General features: G+C 36.9%; 1 protein-coding gene across 2 annotated transcripts; it reads left to right on the top strand.

Annotated features, from left to right (window-relative positions):
* Positions 1-128: 128 nt before the first annotated feature.
* LOC6647728 (probable aminopeptidase NPEPL1) lies at positions 129-11507 on the top strand. Of its 2 annotated transcripts, none has more exons than XM_002070702.4 (6): positions 129-371; positions 1100-2133; positions 2194-2350; positions 4094-4270; positions 10992-11102; positions 11174-11507. In XM_002070702.4, the coding sequence occupies exons 1-6, from the start codon at positions 294-296 to the stop codon at positions 11303-11305; spliced, it is 1689 nt and encodes a 562-aa protein (XP_002070738.1). In that variant the 5' UTR covers positions 129-293; the 3' UTR covers positions 11306-11507. The 2 variants fall into 2 exon arrangements, with proteins under 2 accessions (XP_002070738.1, XP_023034102.1); XM_023178334.2 differs by having other exon boundaries at positions 156-233.
* The last annotated feature ends 3825 nt before the right edge of the window (positions 11508-15332 follow it).

A 15332-nucleotide genomic window follows, 5' to 3' on the forward strand; every position in this document is an offset into this window, starting at 1 on the left:
AATTTATTAATAAATAAGCGCGATTCGCCCTTAGTCTAAGTGCTAAGGGCGATAATAGTGTTGAATAATTTCGAGTTGTGACAGCCGGCAAGTATGTTGAATTTATTTTTGCATTGTGGCGAATTTATTTTATTCAGTTTTGTTTTTGTTTTTGAGCTAACGGAAAATTTGTTGAACAAGCGGAACCTACACGCCTACACAAAAGGAGCCGTTTAAGAAGTGGAAGTTCCACGGTACCTTATTTATTTTGAAGATATTGGAGCATTTAAATAGCCGCTAATTGTTTATTATTAATGCGTCTGCTGGACACTGCTCGAGCATTACGCTGTTTAGTTACACGGACCTTTAGTACAAGTCAACATCTAAGCAAGGTGAGCGCCCCCACGACAGAGGGGTTATAGGAAATCCAGTAATGTAGTTATTCGACGCCCATACGAGGCAACAACAAAAAGTCTCAGATTCGCTTTAGTCTTTTTTTTCATGCAAAAATTCTAAAAATAGCCCAGAATAAAGAGAATTTTGCAAGAAATATACATATATGCAATATGTACAAAAGACGAAAGTCATCAGCGCTATCTAATCTGTCGCAAGAGCCAGTTGCAATTTACTCACCCCCCGCAAAGCGTTCAACGACCCACTTGTTGTTCCTGGCCCTCAAGGTCACAAAACGTCGTGGCGTCTAATAATGACGTCGCGATGCCGGTGCCGGCAATATTTATCAAAAATCGCTTATCAACGAGAGCAATTATTATAGTAATTTCAAAATTGTGGATTTTTAGCTACCATAATACACCGAGTATAAAGTTTTTGTAGATTACCCATTCGCTTTCGCGCTTTTCCTTCTGTATAATGATAAATTAATGTTTATTAGTTTTATAAAACAAATTAGGTTAGCCCTACATTTGTATTGCGTTTCTGAGATTAGCTTGAATCTTTGCCATGTGCTGTATTAGTGGGTTGTATGTACTACGAACCCAATTGCTTGATAAGAATCTTGAAACTTTTATTTTGATAAGATTTTAAATGCGTTCGATAAGCCTCTGTCTCTACGCTAGTACATATGCTCACCCACTTTCTGTTTTGAACTCTTGCCTTACAGATGGCTACGGACATCAGATTTAATGCATCGCTTAGCAGCAGTGATCCGCAGGTTCATCCCGTACTGATTATTGGTCAGCTGCGTCATTTGAATTTACTGAAGTTTGATCAATTGGCAAGTAAATTGCAGCCACGGGTTACGGAGGAGACATTCCGTAGTGCATTGGCTTGCCTACATCCGGCACCGACGGACAAGGTATCACTCTATCTGGATGTGGCTACAATGGCCGCTTTGCCGTTAAAGGCATCCCGTCATAATACATCATCGCGTGCTCATGCCATCACTCGTCTGGTGAAGAATCATGTTCTTAATGTGTCTGAGGAAAGTGTGGTACTGGTCTGTGAGCGAGAGAATCTGTTCGCAAGTGCCTGTGCTGTGGTTAGGGCTTTTCCTCTGTACTCTCGCAAAACAGGAGGTAATGGCCAGCAGTTCCAAAAGGCTGCTTCCCCAGAAGCTGGAGATTCTGTGGATAATGCCGAGCAAAATGCCCGAAATGTTGTTAATGTCGAGTTCGTTGTGATTGACAAGGATGGATGCATTGAGACTGATCCACTTACCGATGATGAATTAAAGTGTTTGAAAGAAACGACTCGTGGTATTCGTCTAACGGCACGTATTGTGGATATGCCCTGCAACGAAATGAATGTGGACCACTTTATTCAGAATATTGAAGAACTGGCCAAGGAGTTGTCATTGCAGCCGCAGATAATACGCGGCGAGGAATTGCAAGAGCGCGGCTTTGGCGGCATTTATGGAGTTGGCAAGGCGGCCGCTGTCCCTCCAGCACTGGTGGTGCTCTCCCACGAGCCTAAGGGAGCGCAGGAAACAATTGCCCTGGTTGGAAAGGGCATTGTCTATGACACTGGTGGTTTGAGCATCAAGGGCAAAACTGCCATGCCTGGAATGAAACGGGATTGCGGTGGTGCGGCTGCCATTTTGGGTGCCTTCTATGCGGCAGTCAAATGCGGCTTCAAAGATAATCTTCATGCCATTTTCTGTTTGGCCGAAAACTCTGTAGGGCCAAACGCCACACGGTAAGTGTATTTTAATGATTTATCGTAGATCCTTTTAATTAATAATATCAATTTCTTCAGTCCCGATGATATTCACACTTTGTATTCGGGTCGCACTGTGGAAATTAACAATACCGATGCAGAAGGTCGTTTGGTTCTAGCGGATGGTGTTTGTTATGCCAACAAGGATCTAAAGGCGAACATTATTCTTGATATGGCCACATTGACTGGTGCTCAGGTGAGATTTATTCCAAACCTATTGATTTGCATTGGTTTATTGTTGTTTTCTCTTGACATTTATAAGGAATTTGGATCATTTTTTATTTTTTATTCGCATGCAAATGCTTTTACCCTTCAATTAGTGATTTATTTTTGACTTGTCTTTTATTCTCTGAATAGAGCTTCCCATATTCCTTTTCATATCTAATGATTCCTTTATTCTGTGTGGCCTGTAATGTCTTATGCTTCCTTATGGTTGTTTTTTTTTTAAGCCAAAGAAATTTATGCCAAGTACTTTTTACCCCAAAAGTCACGAGGTTAATTGGAAAAATAAATTGCAAATTTTGGTTCCTCCGTGAAACCTTTTCGTTAAACAAGTAGAACAACAAAGGCTTTTGTGGGCAGCAGTGCACAAGGGTGAGCAGGCTGAAGAAGAGAGGGAGTCCTTTTGGTTGCACCCAAAAACCGAGAGAGAGCAACAGTGAACGAACGCGTTGCGATGGCGCACAATTACCATAAATCTTGGCTGCAATTTGCTTAAAATATGATGCCAATTTACGTTATTTGTGGTTCGATGGGAAATAAATCGAAACTGGTTATGGCCAGTAGCCTGGTAGCTGGCAGTAAAACAAAGAGTTGGGGGCAAGACAATGATGGTAAAACAAAAAAAAAAAAAGCGGTGGCTTCAATTCAAATTCATCTTTTTGTTAGTTTTTTCCAAATGCTTGAGGTTGCCTTTAAGTGGACCAAGCCTAGAATGGGCAACACTTTTTGTACAGTTTTTTCAATTTTGTTTAGAATTCGTTTTTTGGAGCTTGTTGTGCTTAATTTCATTACACACACACACAAGCACAAGTACGAATATATATACGTAGACAGCATGCAATAATATTAATTGCCAACATTGGCGCAACTGCCACTGCCAACAACAACAGCAGCACAACACTTTTTCGCTTTTACATTTTATGTTGCTGCTGTTCGTTACACCTTTTGTTGTTGTTTTCAATTGAGTATGTCTGTGTGTGTGTGTGTGTGTGTGTGCCTTCATTTGTCCGACTGCAGTTTAACACGTGCCATGGAGTCCTTGGCTCGTCGTTGGTCCTGGCCCTACTGTGGTCCTTGTCCTGGTCCTGGTTCTGTTCTCTCCTCTTGTTGTTTGGGTGTTGCTTGTGCTAAATAACCTTGCACCTTTTTATTGCTGGCCGCGTCGGAAGCTTGAAAATTTTCGTTTTTCCTTGCATTTCCTCTCCCTTTTTTTCCCCCGATTCTCTTACATAGCAAACTTAACATTGTTAGTTGGTGTACAGTTTTATTGCTGGCATTTTGTTGATTGTTGCTTGTTTTTTTTTCTTTTCTATCAAAAACCCCCATCCAGATGGCCCAGCATCAACATTTAAAATGCTATAGAATTAATTTTTTCTTTATCTTACATGGCTGCTAGTCTAATTCTCGAATGTTTTTTGAATACAAATTGTTTTTACTGGACTTTTTATTCGTTTAGGTTAAATATTGATCAGAATTAGCTAAAACGTTAGTTTAAAACACTTAAATTTTATAAATACGAGTATTTAGTAATCTTATTAGGATAAAAAAAAACTATTCAGAATTTTAGACTATTCAGATAATTAGTTCATCGAAATATAGCCTAGTTTATCCTAATTAAAAGTTTGAATTGTTGAGAGTGTGTTATATATTATTATATTAAAAGTTATTAAAGCCAATTATAATTTTCTCATACTTCTTTTTCTTTGGATATTTACAGGGTATAGCAACTGGCAAATATCATGGAGCCGTATTGACAAACTCGGAGACATGGGAGTCAAAGTCATTGCAGGCTGGACGTAAATCCGGCGATTTATTGGCCCCCATTATTTACTGTCCCGAATTGCAGTTCTCTGAATTTGCATCGGCCATTGCTGATATGAAAAACTCTGTGGCGGTAAGTAAAGAATTTTGAAGATTTAAATGCAAACCTCACAAAAAATTGAAGAATGCAAGAAAATCAATTTTTACAATGAAATTTATTGCCCACGACAATTAGATTATTCCTTAAAAAGAATGTACATATGGTTTAGAATTCATTTAAAAATTTGTAAACTTCTCTCTCTCTCCCATCTTTAAAAGTTTAAGTAAGAGTTTTGTTTTAATTTATGCCAGAAAATTTTGTTTTTTATACTTATGCTTTGGTTTTAGCTAGGCAAGCGTCTGCTGCTTATATTTTACACACTCCCATTTTTTAATTAACTTTATCGATGGCAGTCAACCGCAATTTTTTTTGTTCTCTCTCTATTTCTTTACCTCTCTCACTCTCACCCTGTAAGCGGTTTCATGTGCTCCATCGCTTCTGATTTTTCGCAATCGACCGCAATGTGGCGAAAAATGATGAACGTCATGTTTGGTTTAAAGATTGATTAGTATTACTGTGATTTATGCCACATCCATGTAAGAACATGCCCCTTCCCCCTCTCTCTCTAGGCCACTCGCATGCATGAATCTAAAAAAAAAAACAGAAAAAGAATAAACGAACAGAGAATGAAAAACTTTGGTGTTCAATCTATGCTACCCAGCCACTTTTGCAGCCATTACAAAATGGTGAACTAACGCTTGGAGCAGGCGCAACCCAGTTGTTGTTGTTGCTCTTGTTGTTTTTGTTGTTGCTCCAACTCCCCGGCCAATTGTCCCTCAAGCCACACCACAGTTGAGAACCAAATCGAGTTACCTTCATTGTAGAACGTCTAAAACGCTTCGGATCAATGGTCATTCATCATTGTCACGCCGTGGGCGGATGGACAGAATGGTGCGTAGAGGTAGCAGTGAGGTCAAGTGGCATGGCAATTTTGGCTACCTGCCACAAACACAAACACACACTCATACACACACGCACACATACTCTTCCTTCTCCTTTCATTCCCTTATCCGCCTGTTGGCTGTTTGATTTTTCGTCGTTGCCGGTCTTTCCCAAAAACAGAAAGCAATCCAAAACCAAAAACAAAAAAAAAAAAGGAAAAATGAAAACAAGTCAAAATATCACACCATTGCTGCTGGTCCTGGGCTACCCCAAAACCCACTCCAAAAGTGACTGCAGTTGATGTGACAGCGCCGCGCACTTTGTCAATCCTGTGCCCTCTGATAAAGTGTTTTAAATTCCAAATGCATTCAACGTTAAATGCGAAAAAGGTGAAATTTTCGGCCAGCTTTTGGGCTAAAATGGAAAAAATGAAAGCTTTACACCGTTTTGTTGTTGTTGCTGGTGTTTTTCAGGTGAAATTCCCATGCGTTGCGTTTAAATTACATGAGTGATTTTTTGCTTTTTTTTTTGCTGCTGGTAGTTCCCACTAAATGGACGGATTATGAGTGTTGTTAGTGGTCGCTTAACTTTGGTGGCCCTCTACATCATTTTTTTTTTTTGGTGTTTTGTTGTTTTGTTTTTGGGCCACAGCTCATTTTGGCTAGCTTTTGGTTGAATCCCTGGGGGGGATGATTAACTCGGTTTTAAACTGCATGCAATTCATTTTGACGTCAATTTTGATTTATGCATGTTTCATTGTTTAAGTGTTTAGTGGGAGGACTCTAAATGTGAAAGATGGAACACTAAACGGTATTAACTTACATATATGATTGCTGGTTTCTTGTTAATTTTAGTAGTCCAAAATCTTTCAATATTTGCTTTATACTTATAACAAAATTTAAGGAAGGGATTGCTGTTCTTAACTAATTTTTCAATTAATACTTGAATACTTGAATACTTGAATATTTAAATATTATATGTTCGTATCTTCTCATTAATCGTAAATTATATTGTATAAGTTTACTGACTTAAAACTTCAAACCACTTTAGAAGAATTTTTAAATTTTAATGCAGATGACTTAAATGAATGTGGTCAGTCAATATTCTTGTCATTGCTTTCGATTAATTTTACGAAGCTCTCTTTTCTATTTCAGTTTAGTTTCTAAAGAATTGAATGACTTTATAGATTTTATTTGTTTTTTGTTGGGTATTTTCCTTTTATTGAACACTGTTTGAATTTTCATCTTCCGCTTCAGCGGGCACAACATAAAAACGATAAAGACCAAAACAAAAAAAAAAACGAAGAGAAACGCAAAATTTCTTAAACTTTATGACCGAAATTTTGGCCTAGACATGAACGTTGAAGGCATGGTTCCATGACCGCCACCAGCTAACTTATTTCGCTTCTTAAATCAAATGTTTTGGCTTCTGTTTAGCATCGATGCGCGCGCTCGCAGGGGGCAATCCAGTATATACATAAGTAAAACATAAGAAACAAAACAATAAAATTGTTTAAACACATTTCTTCCAATTGTTTCTCAATTTTGGCGCACTCTCTCCAGCCTATGTATGTACATAAGTATATTGTGCTACTCCACCGAGACTAAGTTGCAAAAGTTACTCAAATTTTATGACTGTGAAATTTTACCATTGTTGGTAATTGATTTTTATGTTAAATCGTAAAATGTGTGCGGTAGGTAGGCAGAAAGGGAAACATGAATTTTAGATAAATCCGACTCCACGAAAAGGCGGTGGCAGCGGCGGCGGTAACAACAACGTGTTGCAATCGCCGGGGCATATGCGTAATTGTTTTTCTCTCTCCTTTTTTTTTGTTGCCTTCCCATTGTTTTTTGCTCCCCATGAAAGTTGGTAAATTTTTATTAAGCGCCAACATTTTACATTCAATTGTGTATAGCACGTCGACTTTGTTTTTTTTTTCGTTTTGCCAAATGAATTAAATTGAACTTTTTATGCAGCAAAGTTTGGATTTTTATGGCACGACCTAAAGGCGCCCAAAATGATAATATTATATTTGATGTTGTAGTTGTTTTTGCATTTCGGATTAAACCAATGTCCAGTTTAGCACTCTATATAGATTTATATATATATTTCTCAATGTCAACTTTAAACTTTCACTCTCATTTGAGATTCTCGGGCAAAGGTCACGTAATTCGCTCAATAGCCGCGACTTCCGTTGCCTACTTATCGGGGCGGTGGGTTAGAATGGGACGACAGCCGCCAGACATCGTTGTTAACACAAATCTTTCCGCTTGTTGTGTGTCGGTTTCCGTGCAACTTTTGCACGTCTTGGCAGACCGACCTTAAGCAGCTTGCTATCGTCGACTTATATAAAAATGTATTTATATACATATATATAGAAAGAAATTGTTTCTTTGTATTGGTAATTTTGCTTTTTAAAAGAAGTTTTCTTACCCTATAAACGTTGGGTTGGAGTGTATAAGAAACAAGTTGGATGAAATAGTGAATGAACAGGAAAAATATTTTATTATACACAGATAAGAATTCGTGTATTGTGAAAAATCTAACATTTAAAAATCAATTAAAAGTTAAAATTGAAATGCTGCATAATTTTCTTAATTTTTTTTAACCATCTGATTAATGTTCATTCCTTCAATCAATTCTTCAACTATGTATATAATGTATACGATCATTTGTCTTAGTTAAAATGTTTTTTCGCATTCGTGTTATATTTATTTTAGTTTCCCAGTTCGGAGGAGTTTTGCTGAGATAATTTTTTGTAGTTCTTTAACAAGTTTGAAATATGCTTTACACATATAATTGAAGAAATACTTAAATGTAGTTGGTTATATTTGCTTGCTGAAAGGGTAACCTAAAGTCGATGCGCCTAAAATAGACATTTTAGTTGAGTTTTTCCTTGAAAAGACTCCGACGTCATTGGTAAAATTGAATAAAAACCGTTGACACTTTCACCACTATCTAGAGTGCTAAAAAGAGGAGGCAACTCGCTGGTGAACGAAAGTGTAATTGATATTGAAACCAGTCAAAGGCATTCAATATTGATGTAGATGGCAACTGATGGACGTAAGGGGTGTCGTCATAGTGTCCACAGGAAATGTTATACCTATCAATTTTTTTTTTCCACGTTTTTTTTCGCGCTGTTTGTTTCAATCGAAACCGTCAACCGCCCGATGGGAATAATTGTTGGTCGCTAATTTAAATTCTTGTTAATCGTAAATGAACCGCATGAGTTGCTGTCAGGAATGCTGTTGCATCAAAAGTCCATCCGTTCTATCCTCTTGATCTATCTGACACTTGTATTGTCACACATGTGACAATTTGCGTGGATATGAGGAGATGAGAGGAGAGGAATCGGCATGGGCATGGGCATAGAATTGGGATTGGGTTTTGGTCACGTTCTAAACCGCAATTAGTTGTTGCGTGCAGAGTGGTTTGAGAAATGCTGGCGCGTTGGGTTGCTTCGATGGATGTATGGACGAAGGGGGGAGAGGATACCATACCATACAACTGGCTTGGTTATTTACAAAAGGCTGAGAGACAAAATCAATGCCTCGGCTAATGCAATCAATGTTAATGACATTATGTTGACAAATGTTTGCCATTATTGATGAAAGCACGCACTGGCCCCGGCATGAATGAGAAATTGGTTGGGGTCACTGAAAATAGGTCTCCCTAAATATATATGTGTATACGTAGGTGTGTGTGTGTGTGTGTGTGAGTGCGTGTGTGTGGGCTGTTTGTGGGTTGCTTATGTGTCCCTATCCTGATCACACTCAATGAGCAATCATTTTAAATTCATCCTTGTTTTTTTTTAAATAAAAATGTAATTTTTAAAGAAATAAATTTAATTTGTAAAAAAGAGAGATATTTTTTTGTTTTCTAAAAATAGATAAAATAACTTTTGTCTATGTGATTGGAAATGTGTAACATCCTGATTAACTTTCTTCTTTTAACTTTATTTAATTTGAAAGTGTCTAAAATTGGGATTTACGATTGTTAAATTTTTGTTAGAAAAAACTTAAGTACAAAATAGATTCTTAAAGTTTCTTAACAAAATCAAAAATAAAATAGAACTGCTTTGGTAATTATGTTAGGAGTATTTTTAGTTTAGTGTTTAGTTTTTGTTGTTTTTGGTTAGAGCTTTTGAAACATTTAAAAAAAAATTATGTTATTTTTTTTGCAATACTGTTAGCACTTTTACAATCTATCGGATGTTTGCCCTGTAAGAAGAAATTTGTTAGTCAATTATACCTAAAACTTAAAATTGTTAATATTCTTAGATATAAGATAACTTTACTTGAGTCTTGGTCCAAGATTTTAGTTCAAAACAGAAAACAGAACTTTGCGAGAGTTAAACATAGTATGTATGTATATATAACCACATCCCGACATAGACTGATTGAATAACAAAGAAACATTTTATGCTCTCGACACACAGTGCCTTAAAGTTTTGCCAACCAAACTCATTTTGGGGGATTGGCAATGGCAGCGGCGACAGCCGTAAGGTTCCCGACAAAAGGATCACTTGTTATTAGTTGGAAGAGCCGCCAAATGCAGAGTCAGAGACGGTCTATAGAAGCAACAATTGGGTAAAGAAAGTCTTAGAAAAACAACAACTACCACGTTGCCAACTAGTTTCGTCAATGGACATTTGACTTCCGCTTCAACGACGGACGATGTTTGCACCCTTTGTATAACACATGATGCTGTGTGTGTGTATGTGTATGTGTGTGTATGCGATTTTCATCTTGAGAACCAACGCAACGGGGCAACGCGCGTTGTCATGCAATTTGGACAGCTTGCTGTCTGCTATAGTCTGTTGCTGGTGCTGCTATCCATGCTGATGGGGCTAGTGGTGGAGCTTGACAATCACCTCCTTTTTTGGCCAACTGTCAGCAGGCGTAACACGCATGGTATGTGTACAATATGTGTGGTTCTTGCCTTTCTTCGGTGCTGTGTAAAGTGTACTTTATGTTTGGCATTTAAGCGCTGCAATTTCCGCTCAAGTTAGTAGAGTGACTGCTTCCGCTATATGCAACTGCCACTGCCTCATATAATTTAAGCATTAACACACCAAGTCAGCAATCCTTTGCCCAGACTCCTCATACGTATATATCTACATTTAAACGAAAATTAAATCTTGATTTAAGTTGCAATTTGAAAGCAGATTTAAAATTTATAAATTTATCAACTAAAACTTTAAATATCTTCTTCTATTATATACGTGAACCTATTGTAATTGTTATTTAATCGAAATATAGACCATAAAATGTTGAAAAGAAATTAGCTAAATATATTAAAGAGTTTTAAAATTACTTAAATTTTTTGCTTTCTATGTCATACGCCCTCCTTGGCTTTTTTTTGGTATTCTCAGCGGGATATTTTTTAATAAAGCGTTGGCAAAATTTTGATTGTTGCATGTTACATTCTCTTTCACATATGTATGTACAATTCGTTTATATACATATATTTGTATAAAACAAATGTTTAAAGTAAGAATTTTCATATAGCAAAATGTTATATTTAAAAATCACAAAACTCACACTTGTCAGCTCCCACTCATTATTCGGAAGATTGTTTTATTAGAAGTCAGCTTTATAAGTCTCGTCTAAGCCCACCCTCTTGTTAATTAAAATGTGATTAGATTTATACATGATTAAATGAAGACATGAAAATGAATAAAAAGCTTCGAAACTGATTGACAAAGGTATCAAATCGAACTCATCAAGAGGAGTCATGACTTGGGTACCATTTTCTCATATATTCATTAAGTTGAACCTAAGAACAAGGTTCTATTAATATTTTCCTTTTTAGAATATTTTAAATGTTTATTTTTTTAAATAATTTTATTTATTTCCATTTTAATTTTCAGGATCGCCAAAATGCACAATCATCTTGCGCTGGTCTCTTTGTGGCTGCTCATTTGGGATTCGATTATCCTGGTGTATGGATTCATGTCGATATGGCTACACCTGTGCATTGTGTAAGTAATTGCTAATGCTGTTTCAATTAGGTTATATATAAATGTATATATTTTGTACTTTTTCTTTATAGGGTGAACGTGCCACTGGCTATGGTGTGGCCTTGTTGCTAACACTATTTGGCAATCATACAAACTCAACGCTTCTCCAATCGATTGCCCCCACTTTGGAGGAGCCGCCATCAAAGCGTCTTTGCCGCGATTAAGAAATCATCCAGTTTCAAGTCTAGCCATATTCTATTTGCGCATTTCAATGAACATTCAATATACACATACATATATGTCAATTTTATTAGCCGACAGGCACTAAAAAAAAAGAAGAAAGATTGAATGAATAAGACACGTGAAAAGGCTTTAATGATGAGCCTTTGTTATATCAATAAATTGCTTGAGCAAATTAATTCAAAATTCTGTTTTACGACTATTGAAGTGAAGGAAACAAGAACAAAGGAGTGGGCCAGGAGGTACATACATATGTATTGTATACGACTAACACACATGCATGTGCTTTATTCACTCATCCCATGGCTGTTAAATTAAAGGACTCTCCTGTTGCTGACTTCTCACAATTAAGTGGATTCATCATCATCACCATCATCATCACCATCATCATCATCATCATCAGTAGCAGCAGCAGCAGCAGTAGCAGTGCAATTGTGTTGCCAGCAACAATACTCACCGACAATACAAATTAAATTGCAACATCATTGTGCCGCGTCGTCAACGTTGCCGTCTTTGTTGCCTACTTTTGTGGGCGTGTGAGTGTGTCTGTTTTTGTGTATGTGTGTGTGTGTGTGTGTGTTGTCGGCACTCGGGCGTTTGTCAGCTGTCAGTGCCAGAGTGTGAGGCGTGGCAAAGCCCACACCCTTTTTGCTAATACCATAGCACCTACTTGTGCACTTTCATTTCCCTCTCACACTCTTGCCATTTCTCTCTCTGATTCTCCTTCCTTTCGTTTTTTTTTCTTTTCACCCTCGTTTTCTTCTTTCAATTTGCGTTACCTTTTTTATTTATTTTCCCTTTTTTTTGTTGTTGTTTGCTTTTGGGGCTGCGCACTCTTGCGCTTTTATTGTTTAATTAGCTTGAAATGCGTTTATTTTCATTTGTAAGCGCTGTAAACAACAGCGTCAGGTGAGACTATAAGAGTGAGCAGGTGATTTGTTAAACCTCGAAATGTAGCGCAAGTAATTGTCCAATTGCATTAGATGCACTACAAAGGCATGCTGTGTGAGTGGCTTGTGTCTGTATTGCTTATGCCAACAATTGCATTTCTATTAAATATCTAAGCAATTGCTGCGGACGGAAGATGTATACTACCTACGCTAGTTAGGAATTTGTAAGGGGATTCATTGGTCATGTTGGGTTAAATGGACACTTAACCTTTTTTTAATTGATAATAACAAAACTGTTTACTTAAAAACATTCGACTCGATGACAGATTTATCAGAAGGTTGCTAATAATATTGAGCCAATATTAGGAAGAGTTTTTAATGATTTGAATTTAGATCTACCAAAAAAAATACTGAGTTTGTCGTTCATTTACTTAAAATCTTAGGGGACGGACACAAATGGGAATGGAGATCTTTAATATTCTTAAATAAAGCCAATACATTGAATTAAAAAGTTTAGATTTCGTATACAAAACTTTGTTTTTGTTTTATTCTTATTGCAGAATATATATTTCCTTTTTTTATAAACGAGAAGCCAAGAGAGAAAGTATTGAAGGCTTTATATAGTTTGTTTTAGAGTTAAAAAGAATCTATGCATTATTCGAGTGCACTACTTAAGTGCATTGAATTTCTGAATTTGCTTTGTTGCTTTTGTTGCATTCAAATTGATTCGCTTCCACATCAATCAGTCGGCCAGAATTGACCTCAGTCGCATTGAAGTTTTAAGCCTAATTGGCTTAACAGAAACAGAGCTCTTAAGTCAAATGGCCAGTGGGCCATAAATATCTTCACACTGCGCCTGGGATGGCAGCAACCTTTGACTTTTGTCGCATTGGCGCTTAGCCCCAGCGGGCCAAGTTGTATAGCTTTAGTCTTGCACACAACTCAATTTGAAGTCAACTGGCCTGGTCGTTTGGCCACATTGCGTGTCCAGGGTAAAGAGTAACAGTAGGCGAAAACAAAAACAACTACAATGAAAAAAAAAAAGAAAGAATCCTAAAACAAAAATAAAGACAAAAGCGTAGAGAGAGATAGAGACAGAGAGGAGCAACAGCAACAAGAGCAATATTAGAATTTGTTGCTATGCCATGCGTCGAGAGTCGAGACGGCAAGCAGCTTTTGTGGGCATTCTCATTGTTTTCCTGGACATCCGCATCCTTGTTGGTGTTGGGTAGCTAACCCCCAGCACAGCATTTAAGCTTCACAAGTTTCGAACAAATCCCGCCCAGATACATAATTCTTTTTCGCACCTCAAGTGACAGAGATCTGGCTTAGCAGTTGATTTTTTGTTTTTTTTTTTTTTGTGCAACTTCTTAAATTATGCAAAAAAATCCAAAGATTTCCCTATTCAACTAACCGCTAGCCTTCCCCATTTAGTCACCTTTTCCTGTACCCCCTATTCTCTTTATCCAACCACCAACCAGTTGGGAATATGAAAAATAGACAATAATTTTAACGCAACACAAAAAGAACGAAACAACAACAAGCCAAGAAACAGAAATAGAAAGCAAAAAAAAAAGAAGAAAACAACAACAAAATTGTCAATTTATAAAGTGAAAGTTTTTGTCAGCTAATGGATGCCAAAAGTTTAATAAATAATAAATTAACTGAATTATGTAGCTGCGGCGAAAAAAAACCATAGCATAACTTAAGGCGCACTCTCAACGGAGCAATAGCTGTCATAAAAAGAAAAAGAAAAAAAAAAAAAACTGAAATAGAAGAACCAAACTGTTAGAAAGCTTCGGCATTAGCCATAGGTTTTAGGCCTTCTTTTGTTTCAAAACCGCAAAACAATTGCAGCAGGCCAGAGATGTCCGGGAGGGCAAGGTAGGGTAGGGTGGACAATAGGCTGAGTCTGGCAGTTTGAGACAGGGTGACTGCAGGCCACAGGGCAATAGCTTAAAATTAGCTATAAGCAAAATTACTATAAAATGGTTTAAATGAGTGTAAAAGCAAAATATAATAAGCCCAAAAAGCAAGCGAAATTATAAAAAAATAAAAACAAACCAACACAAAAAAAAAGCTAACATTTCTTCAACGAAGCACTTATACTCTTAATTTGACAACCATTATAGTCTATATGGCTTTGTGATACATTCAAATATATCTAGACGTTAATTGAATAAGTCATACGATATATTAGCTACTATATATTCGCTAATACCTACAAATAAATCTGAAAATAGTAAAGTAAATTTGGCCAGGTCTGTTTTGCTATAACTAAGCTCCTCCATATTTTATGTTTCAAAAAACTTGTCCTCTATATTCAAATTATACATCGATTTCTAACAGGAATTATTAGAATACAAATTTATACAAATGATTATTAAAAAAAAACAAGAAATGATATAATCAACTCTTCGAGAAATGGAATTTTTCTATCGGTTTTTTTTTGTTCAGCAGATATGACGAATTCGTAATAGAATATTTTATATGCCCAAGGAAAGGGTATAAAAAAGGGACAGGTCCTGTTTAGTTGGGGCTTGGAACGAAGAAGCGAAAATAAAACAAAAGGCATCGTGGGTGGCCACGCCTCCCGTGGGGCGTTCTGTTAAATGAAGAATAAGGCAACAACAGATACAAAGTCCCTCTTCTTCTTTCTCTTTCTATACGTTCCTGTTTGTTTGTGTGTGTGTGTGTTTGTGTGTGTCTGTGTGTGTGATGGCAAACATATTTTATGAGCCGCTGTTGGTGTTGTTGCTGCTGCTGTTGTTGTTGTTGTTGCTACTGATAATAAAACTTTGCCGCTGGTGGAGAAAAACACCCGCTGGGACCATAATCGAGACTTTTTTTTGCATCTAGACAGTGGGCGTACGTGTGCGTATGTGTGCGTTTGTGTGTATGTATGTGCGGTGCTATCTGTGCAAAACGCAGCTTGAATTCCATCTTATTGTCAGCGTGGTTAAACATATTTGAAAATGTTCATATATGAAAACTTTATAATTTGATTAAAATTGGTGATGCACTTTGAGTACACTTTTTTTTTTACCCCAAGAACCTCAAAGACAAGAAATATGTTTTTTTTCTTGGGTACTAAAAGAGTTGTTCTTTAACTATTAAGATA

Source organism: Drosophila willistoni, chromosome 3R, assembly GCF_018902025.1.
Source record: "Drosophila willistoni isolate 14030-0811.24 chromosome 3R, UCI_dwil_1.1, whole genome shotgun sequence".
In the NCBI taxonomy this organism is placed as follows: domain Eukaryota; kingdom Metazoa; phylum Arthropoda; class Insecta; order Diptera; family Drosophilidae; genus Drosophila; species Drosophila willistoni.

Bases quoted from the DNA above. Each gene is read 5' to 3' on its own strand.
- LOC6647728 (XM_002070702.4), top strand. From the start codon at position 294: ATGCGTCTGCTGGACACTGCTCGAGCATTACGCTGTTTAGTTACACGG. The intron at 372-1,099 runs GTGAGCGCCCCC...CTTGCCTTACAG, and splicing joins CAAGTCAACATCTAAGCAAG to ATGGCTACGGACATCAGATT. The intron at 4,271-10,991 runs GTAAGTAAAGAA...TTTAATTTTCAG, and splicing joins ATATGAAAAACTCTGTGGCG to GATCGCCAAAATGCACAATC.